Source organism: Boleophthalmus pectinirostris, unplaced genomic scaffold (genome assembly GCF_026225935.1).
Source record: "Boleophthalmus pectinirostris isolate CB_2022bp ecotype Guang Dong unplaced genomic scaffold, ASM2622593v1 HiC_scaffold_15, whole genome shotgun sequence".
In the NCBI taxonomy this organism is placed as follows: Eukaryota; Metazoa; Chordata; class Actinopteri; order Gobiiformes; family Gobiidae; genus Boleophthalmus; species Boleophthalmus pectinirostris.
Window position 1 is genome coordinate 19,083,352 of NW_026571070.1, and position 10,060 is coordinate 19,093,411.

At 37.7% G+C, this 10,060-nt stretch overlaps 1 protein-coding gene across 4 annotated transcripts in view; it reads right to left on the reverse strand.

Annotated features, from left to right (window-relative positions):
- The window catches only part of mllt10 (MLLT10 histone lysine methyltransferase DOT1L cofactor), a 34,549-nt gene extending 26,365 nt beyond the window's left edge, over positions 1 to 8,184 (reverse strand). For 2 of the 4 annotated variants that reach the window (XM_020925535.2, XM_055150778.1), the window contains exons 1-2: positions 7,785 to 8,184; positions 2,279 to 2,358 (exon numbers count right to left, since the gene is read on the reverse strand). In XM_020925535.2, coding sequence (XP_020781194.2) covers positions 2,279 to 2,358; positions 7,785 to 7,947 — 243 coding nt within the window. In that variant the 5' untranslated portion in view covers positions 7,948 to 8,184. The remainder of the gene's footprint in view (positions 1 to 2,278; positions 2,359 to 7,784) is intronic. The other 2 variants (XM_055150777.1, XM_055150779.1) reach the window with 1 other exon arrangement.
- Between the last annotated feature and the right edge of the window lie 1,876 nt (positions 8,185 to 10,060).

Here is a 10,060-nt window from a genome sequence, read left to right on the forward strand (position 1 = left end):
CTGCAGGTAGAATAGCACAAGTTAGCGCAAAGCTATGACAAATATGCCACAGCAGGGGATGAAGCAGCAGGTTACGCACTACTGGGCACAGAGCCAGGCAGCTCTGCTCCATCTCTGCTACATGCTACATGCCACTGAGGACGCCGTTAGTCCTGCGGCGATGACTTTTTTATGGTGTGAACTTCCCTAAACTGCTCTTCAGCTGCTATTGCACAACATACACTTTGCATTGTTAATGTGCAATAACATGAATCATTAGTCATGACGCTGCTCTTCTTCTATGTGCTTTCATCACCTCTGCCAGTGAGGTTATGTCAGTGAGGTAAATGTTGTGCACAAACACAACCTTGTCAAAATGGTTTTGTGTCCTTCACTCTATTAGCTATAGATTAATTTTAATAAACAATCACGGAACCACACCCTAGTTAACACACTTACAATTAATCATTACAATGAACCTTTAAGCCGGGAGTGTCCAAGAATTTTTCACTGAGGGCTACAAACCTATGGTCAGTACAGTGAGTCTTTCTGATAGGTGCATTGTACACAGGTTTGACTGAGCCACCATACCTTTAAAAAGTCTTGAAACACTAATTTTAGTTCTGTATCACAATGCAGTAAGATGTTACAGATGGGTTACAGTGATAAAAACTCTTGAATTGCACAATTAAAGTACAGCCTATGACCACATAGGCCAATTCAGCAAGATCCCTGAGGCCTAACAAAAATGGTTTGAGGGCCAGATTTGGTTCCTGGGCCATACAAACTATGACACCCCTGCTTTAATAAAATAAATTATAATGTGCTATTGAAGAAATGCAGACATGAATTCAACACAGAGCAGAAATTGATCATTATTTTAACTGTAAAACATTTGTTTATTGTTTTGTATAGAGCTGTAGTTCAAGAATTATTTGGTAATTAGAAGACATTCCCTGTCTATCAATTAATTGACTAAAATAGTGTGGCTAAACCTCCCAGAATATGAGGATCTTGTCTCATGCAAAAACTACTCTACTACTGTACACACAGAGGGATGGGCAAACAGCATCTTCCTAAGTGAAAACATAGAATAAACGATCACTCCCAACTTTGTGCTATGATCCATATAAATCCTAAAAATACAAATAAAATAATAAGTTGACTGATAAAATATTTGGTAGATTAAGACACCCTTGCCTCAAATATTGTTGTAAAAAATGTTCTTGCAGTAGTATCGTGAATTGTCTACAGTTATAACGCATATAATTTTAATATTACTGTATTTTAAATTTCTTCCATTGTCCTTTTGCATATAATTTTCTTCCCAGATCTGTTAGATCTTATCCTGACATGACCGCTGCAAATAAACATGTCTGACACAGCTGGTCCAGAAGGATGCAGCACTGATAATCTTACAGAGAGCTTCAATCAGGATTAAAAACCATTTGGTGAAACGCAATGGAAACCAGACAAAGTGTGTCCAGACTGGACCTCTGGTTTTGGCTGAGGCAGGAGGAGGTGAGGGAGGAGGAGGTGGGGAAGGTGGAGCGAGGGGAGGCACGGGCGACAGAAAATGTTGCGAGTGTAGTGCAGTTGTGAAAATCTGTGAAAGGCTGTGAAAACTGGCAGTGCTGTGTGTTTGACATGAATCCTCTGGTCACAATTCATTTGATACAGCGGCTTGTGCCAGCATTGGACTGAAACGTGACGCGATGAGATAATCAACATGAGCTCGGCACAGCTTAAAGGGGGTGTACTGTATTTTCTCCATGTAGTTGTTCTACATTTGCTTTGTCCTAGCTCAGATATATTCCAAAAGCACTCAAGTTCAAAATCAGTCCACTATGTGTGCTATGTGGAACCAATTATAAATCATTTTATTGTCAGAGAACGAAGAAGTATGATGTTTGCATGCTGGATTTAAAAAAATCTGAAAAGCACTTATAAACTCATTGCAGATAATAACTAGGATGCTAGGATACGTGAGGAAAGTGTGGTATAACTTGGACTACTGCAAACTGAAATAGCTCTGCTTCAGTAAAAACCAGGTACAGCACAGCGGCTTTAAGTAATGTGTTCGACTGTGGTGCTGTAATTGAGACCGTTGAGACAGATTCTGTTAAATAATTTTTTACTCTATTATAAACATTTTCATTTTATCACATTTCACATGTAAAATTGTGCTCTTTGCCTGTTCCATAGGCATATTAGTTTCATATACCACAGTGCAATACAAGATATAATGCAATATAATTTAAAGAGGGGGAATAAGTGATGTGCGGTGTCTGTAACTCACCACACGAGCTGCTCTCTCCTGAGACTCACACTTTCTGCAGAACCATGGCCCAGTGGGCACCTGCACGATGCCATAACACGCTGCAAAAAAACAGTGTCATGAGCACAACCACATCTAAGCACTCTCAAAGTAAAGCCCACTCCTTATGAAACCACATCCAAGATAAGATCTCACACACACGCCCCACCGAACAGACGAACATCTTTTACAAAGTCTGTTTCACATACACATTCCCAACACTAATCTCATTAAAGAGATGATGAACCTCAACACAAGTGTTGACATGAGAAACTGCGGCAGTGCAAATATCAAGTATTCTCTTAAAGAGGGGGTATTACACTTCTGTGGGGTATTAACTGCTAACACATAACACAGAGTGCCATCATAACACAACAGGCATGGATTCCACTAATGAAACTAGTGCATTGTTTTGTATCCTGCTTTCTTATTTTTATGGAAAATTGTCAAGCGTGAGAGATTGCTAGATTACTCAAATATACTTAGATGGCATCTAAAACTTCTTGAGGCGTGTTTTTGATGGAGTAAAATTTTACAGAAAGCTAAAAAAATTCAATTGTGCATAATACCCCCTCTTTAAAGCTTAATTTTACACTTTGTGTCAATGTTCATTTGCGTAGGAATATTAAACACAGGACTACCAGTCAATTTGCCTGAGATCCAGAAGACACGTGTATCTTCAATTCTTTATGAAGTTGTGAATCTGGTGACTCCCTGATTTCAGATGGCCATGATTGGCCTGTGGATTAGCCTACCAGCGATACACATGGTCTATAAGCATCAACACAAAATGGTTGATTACGAGGGAAAAAAATTACATGAGACTGAAAAACATTGCGGGTTTCAGCAGAATCATTGAGCAAAGTACTAAACTCTGTTAATCTGAATGATATACATTTAATTTTGTTCAAAAAGGTAGATGACCAATGAGTCCCTTTCTTTCACATACTTCACTGAAATAAACAAATCTGATTGCTGTGTTTGAGCCCAGCTCGAGGCGTAACTGAGGGAGTGGTGACCACACTGATCCCTCTTTATAACAAATACAGAGGTAATATTTCATTCTGGATTTGCCTGGCAACCACTAAATACTATGGCACAACCAGAGGCTCCATTGCATCAAGCACAATGGGGGGGACACTAGCATAACTCGAGCTAAAAAAGACAATGAGCACATTTTAATTTTTTGAGTGAATCAAGAGAGTCAATTTATCAAGACCAAAACTAGGTGCACTTTAGTGTCTAACAGTAGGGGCGAACTGTTTTTTGCATGGCCTAAATTTAAATGTTGTAATAACACTGTTTTTGTACAATTACAAATAAAACATCTGATGTATGTGTTGTGTTTTTGATTGATAGAAATGATAAGCAATCTACTAATGTAATGACCTGATTTTAGATATGGGAGCGAGGCTGAGACTTTAAGTTGCAGCTCAAGCAGCACTCTGTAAATAGCCTACCTCTTCACATTTTCAGATTATGTCTGATCTGACCAGAGCTCATAATCCACTGGTAATAATCCACATTTCAGAGAACAAAATATCCTCAGGTTACAGAGTTCAAATGAAGAAACTCCCAACCAAATTAGAAACCATAATTTTTAACAAGTTGGGGCTGAATGTGTACAGATGTGTACAGATATCAATTGTTACAGTGGTTATCACCATTACAAGAAGCATTTATAAATGCTTATAAATTGCATTATGTTGTCTCTCTTTTTTTCTTCATTTAACACCTCTTTCAGTGTTGACCATGTCAGGAATGTTGAATTACAATCAAAGGCTGGGTGAATATGATAAGGATGATTATAAAATAATTTATAAAATCCAGACAGTTAAAGGTGCACTACGTAACATTTCCGATGAAGGAGTGTTATTGCTTTGCCTGGAATGTTCCACAGTAGGTACTATTAAACTAACTATCTTGCATCAATTACATTTCACTTGTTTAAGTACTCACAAATACACTGAAAAAAATTGTAAACATGTATTCTTAACAATGAACAGCCTTGCCAGGGTCTCATTATAAAACATGAACACGTACAAAATGCTACGTGTATGACTTTCTATGTTATATTTGTGACTTATAAAAAATTATTTGACATGGAAATGGGCGGTTCGGTCCAAAAACTTGCATCAGGGTTTTCAGAGATGAGGCAAAAATTAATCTAGAGATACAGAGAGACAAGGAGCAAGTTTGTGTTAAATCCACGTATAAACTTGTAAACAAACATGCATATCCAGACAGACTTCAGCCTGCATGGATTGGGAACTCTACATTATTTGTACACATTCATGCCCACTTTTCGACCTAGAGGTGATGCTAACCGGCCTGGGCCCTTGTACTGAGTGCAGGTCAGTTCGCCGTTTCTTCTTCTGACTCTTGTGCTGATGGAGCACACTGTTCGTAAAGCTCTTTAAGATCCACCACGTGCTCATGTTTCACTTTCAATATTTAATTAAGGTGTGTTACATTATGACACAAGGTGAAATTATCAGCGTATATTGGCATGATCTTATTCTTTCTGTATTCAGCCCCTTCTCACCCAGAGCAAGATAGGCTGCTGCTGCTGCATATGCAGCTCCCTGGACTAAATCTGTCCTACATGACCAGTAGGAATATCATCCTATCCTGAATTGGTGAGCTTTATAATTTAGTTCATGTTTTGAATTAATTAATTCATTATTAATTAATTTAATTTTCAGAAAAAGGCATGCATAAAAAACACTGCAACATTTGCTACCTTCTTGTGAACATAAAATCTGTACAAAAATTATACACAAACATTTGGCAAGGAGCTTAAAATGGTTTAGAAATTACTTTATTTTCTGCACATTTTTTAAAGGTGCACTATGCAACCTTTCTGGTGGAGGGTCGCTCCATAGAGATGTTATTGCTATTGTTGGAATGTTTCAAAGTATGGCATAAAACCTATCCATCTCCATGAAGACAAGAGCAAGTTTGATTTCTTTTTCAATTATTGCCTTTAGTGAATGCAACTTACTATGAAACATTCCAGAAAAAAACACCCTGTCCATGAAACAAGCAGGTGCCACCAAGCTATCAGAAAACTACTTCAGTGCACTTTTAAACAAAATTGCCAATAATATTTTGCTTAGTATTTGCCACTTTCATAGTAATGCTGTCAAATACAAACAGTGCATTTGTGCCTAAAATAATTCAAAACAGAAAAACTGCTACATATACCATGTTCCTTTGTGCCACAGTTTGAGCCAATAGGATCGCACGCTGCACGCTTTCCACACTTGCATCAACAACAACACAGCATTTGTCAGCGTTTTTGAAGATGGGAGAATAGATAAAGAGGAAAGCTGCTTTAAATCCCAGATGCATTTTGGTTTTCCCAAGACCACAAGTGCTAACAGAGAAAAGGAGACACACGAAGAACAGCACTGTAGTAGCATTAGCTCTGCTGAAACACAGAGCATGTATCCTCTTCAAATAAAAGCAGCATGAGAATTCGCTTGGCAAAATGACACAAAGTTTTTTTAGAAATCCATCAAAAATAAAGTCAAGTCCAGGCTAAAAGAGTTCAGACCAACAGTGCTGCTCTAAAATACCAACAGCACAAGGTACGCTGCAGAACACTGCCAGTGACTCACATATTTTCTGATGTTGAAAAAAATAATAGGAACTTTACTGCAGTTTTATTTAATGGGTAAGCAAGGGAAATGCACAATACAAAGTAGGGCCTTATTCAAAGTGCTTTACGGAGCAAGAAAATGTTAAAACTATAAATCGTGAGCCCATCTATAATAGATTTGATTAGAAGTATTTTATTATCCAGATATAGCGATATTGTGTGAATGCTCACAGTATAATATATATGAATATATATAATACTGTACGCATTCTCACAATATCACAATACATATCGTACTGAGAGGTTCATACAGAAATTATATCATACACAATAAAAACTTACATCTGCTTTATATGAATGGACAAATGCAATAAGACAGTATCAGCTAAAAAAAACAAAAAATCCACATCTGGGTTCTAATTGTAGTCAGTATATATGAATATCTAAATTGTTTGATTGCTACATAGAGCATTCTATGACCTATGACCTATGACCTGAGGTTTGCCTGACAAATCCAGAACGTCATCTTTTTTTATACAAATGGACATTAGCCTGACCTGGTTCGTGCCTCGAGCCCGACTAAAAATGATCGTGCAATCAGATTTATTTTTTTCAGTGACGTGAAATAAAAGAGCTCATTGGTCATCTATTATTTACAAACAAAATCAAACCCATGACACCTCAAATGAACAGAGTTTAATATTTCACTCACTAATTCTGTAGAAACTCTCCTTCCTTGTGATATGTTTTTTTTTTTTTTTCTGGTAAGCAGCCAGATTTGTTTTGATTCGGATGGACCATGTGTATCCCTGACTGGCTAATCCACCTGTCAATAATGCCCATCTGAAAACAGGAAGATCTCAGACAATCTTAAAGCAAATGTGGCTTATATTTAACTGATGTTACTATATCATCACAGCTTGATCATATGGTTATTTGAATAAACAAAAAAGGTAAAATTAATAATGAATTTTTAAAAAGTAAATTAGTAAAATGTTTTAGTATTCATTAATGATTTAATAATGCTGTTTTCAATTTGTAAGGTTTATAATAAAAAAATGAGAATAAGTGGAGTGGAGTTTAAAAGTTAGCCTATGAATAAAAAGCAGATAGTCCTTGCTCTCTTTAATGCATGTTATTCTTAATGCATGTTATATAGTGCTGTTTGCCAAATGAGTAAATTTATTGAAAATATAGAAGTAGGTCAAAAGGTCAAAATTTTAAATAATTTTAATCTATTGAAAATAACTACATTTTATATTTTTGTACATTTTGAAATGCTATTATATTTAATGGTAAATTACAGTGTCTGAGATTATGTTAAAAAATACCTAAGGGTATTCATAAGCAAAAGGTTTGGGCAATGCAGACGTTTTTAACAGCTATTAAACAATAAATAAAGTACTTCTGACATTAGGACATCCACTTGCTTGGAGACTGTGCATGTGTGCACTGTGCAGTGACACTTAGCTGCTGTTTGTAAACACAGAAACTATGGCCACGTTTTTGACATTTCATGTGTCATAACACGATTGCTATTATGATCTGTTATTGGTCTTATTAGCTGTAGGTACATTTTGTGTAACATAACAGATATCACTTGTGTCTTTTTTGGTTTTAGTGACTTCACATTAAAATGTGCATGTTTCATGTTTGAACAACACAAAGATGCAGAGTACACATAATCGCTCCAATCCTGGATTGAGAGGACGCTCTAGATCATAAATGCTAATAGATCATAGATGCTGAAGACCTGACCTCAGCCTGGCCTTGCTGAGGGCAGGCGGAGGCTGCACACAGCTCCATAACCTTGCAGCAATACAGCGCTAAGTAGCCTCTGAGCTAACGGCTAACCCGAGCCGAGCTAACACACAAACATCTTACCTTGGTGCACGGCGACGTTGCAGCCATGGCCGTCGCAATAAACTAAAGGGTTTTCCGCCCAGCCTCTCTCATCTGAGCATACACAGCACCCGCCTATCATCTCCTTCATGTTATTCGTCGAGAAGTCGTCGTCCGCCGCCAGACAACGCTCGCTGGAAACCATCTACGAAGAAAGCGGACATGCGGAGGAATACGATATAAAGATAAGCCAAAATCTGGAATGAAGACGATCGGTTTTCCAATGCTACACCATATTAAGTCCCACGCGATCGACGTGTCATCTTTAAAGCGTGTTTACATCCCTTCCAATGCAGTAATTTTTACCAAAACATCCACTTCACTGCGCTACGACGAGTACGAGAGAGGGACGTCGTAGAGAACAGGAAGTGCGTAATGACGTATGGCACGTTGTGTACGTGAATTCTTCCAGGAAGTACAAGGCAAATATGATTTGTTTTTAGAGTTTCATATCGGTAACATATGGTAAAAACAACAAAACAAAATCCTGTAAAAAAAATAAGTAGGAGTGCATTTGCCCATAACACGTGTTTGATTTACAGGCAAATCTTGCTACTGGCAGGAAACCTGCTCAAATGGCCAAACTGACGAAATGCAGACCTATCTATTCTTATTAACTTGCATTAAGGCCAGCATGATTTTCCCAACTATTTTAGCCAAAAAAAGCAATATATAATGTAGTTAGTTTAGTCCTCAGAGAGCTGTAATGCCAGTGTCACTGAAGTGAATATTTATGTCTAAATATTTGAAGAAAATAATAACTTTATGAGCTTATAGCAAGTGCATGCCATAGAAATCATCTGCCTTTCGTCGAAATATCTTCTGTTCAGTAGGTAAAAGTGTAGCCATGTATTTCCACAAAATAAGAGATAGTCAAGAGAGATGTTGAACACAGTGGACCTGTCAATACTGTTGTTGTTTCCAAGGATGCTCCCGAGTGCACACACATGTTATTCTAGGCACTCAGCTGCTGCTTGCATCACCGATTCGTCTGAGCAAGCTCCCGCTCTCGGTTTCCAGAGAAACGTAATGACTTGCCAATAATGCGCAAGAGCACACGAGCGTCCTCCGTGTAATATGGTGAGCGAGAGGTCCCTGGGAGTGCCTGCCCATTGTTTGCTTTAATTTCAAATTGCTCAAATGCAGCATTCGACACTGGGCACTGCACTAAAAGGGGGTGTGGGGGATGGGGAGCTGAGAAGAGAAAAAAGTGAATCGTGTGTGGCAGGGGAAAACCTATTAGAGCTGAAGAGAACAAAGGGAGGCAAAGGAGGGGGCCCTGGTTCTCTATGGGGCCTATGGAGCTACGGACACATTGAAAATGGCAAATAATTTTTATAACTTGCACTTGATTAAGTCAAAGTCTGCACGAAGTATGTAGTTTAGGCTTCAGGTTGTCAGAAGAGCGTTTTCAACAAGGGAAAAATAACATTAGGCTATAGCTGCGCTGACCAACTATGGTGACTTCAAGATACGTACAGGCTCCCACTCATTGCTTTTAGGCTATATAATATAAGGCACTCAGTATTACCTATATCGAAACAACCCTTTTAGACGCTACAGTTTATGTCAAAGTCTTTACAGTATATGACACGGGCAACATGATGGATGTTTTTGATGTATAGGTAAAGGAATGAATCACAATAATAAGCTTTTGGCTATGGCCAATGAACACTATATTGCCAAACACAAATTTGTTGGTTTGTTGCAATGTTATAATAAGGAAATATTTTATACGTTAAAATAAAATGGAAAAATCTCTATATTCTATTGTTAATGCTATAATAAGTATAAGTTGCTATAATCTCTATTGTTTTATCCTGTCTTGCCTGTAAGGATAGCCCATGCTTAATTACACTTGGCTAGTCCATTTTAAACGCAGCCCTTAATTGTGTCACCATATGTGTATGAGTGAAGGTTTTTCCTACATGAATGGTGGGCTACAATAAAGCTAGTCTCTCCTTAATTTCAGCATCACTTGGAAGTTTTCCTTTTTAAATATTATGCAATTACACAAAATAGGCTGTACGACATCAAAAGATGATATGAAACAATGGCCAAGAATAATAACTTATAGTGTGCGATAGGCTGTAGTTACTTGTTTGATATTCAACAGATATAATGCTTGTGACAGACTGCCTACATTCCCATCTGTGTCATATTGCGATTTACACGACGTTGTACAGAGAAAATACAACTTTGACGCACTTACGCACTTTTTTTTCGTAATATATGAATGAAAGTTGTGCTTTCTGTTC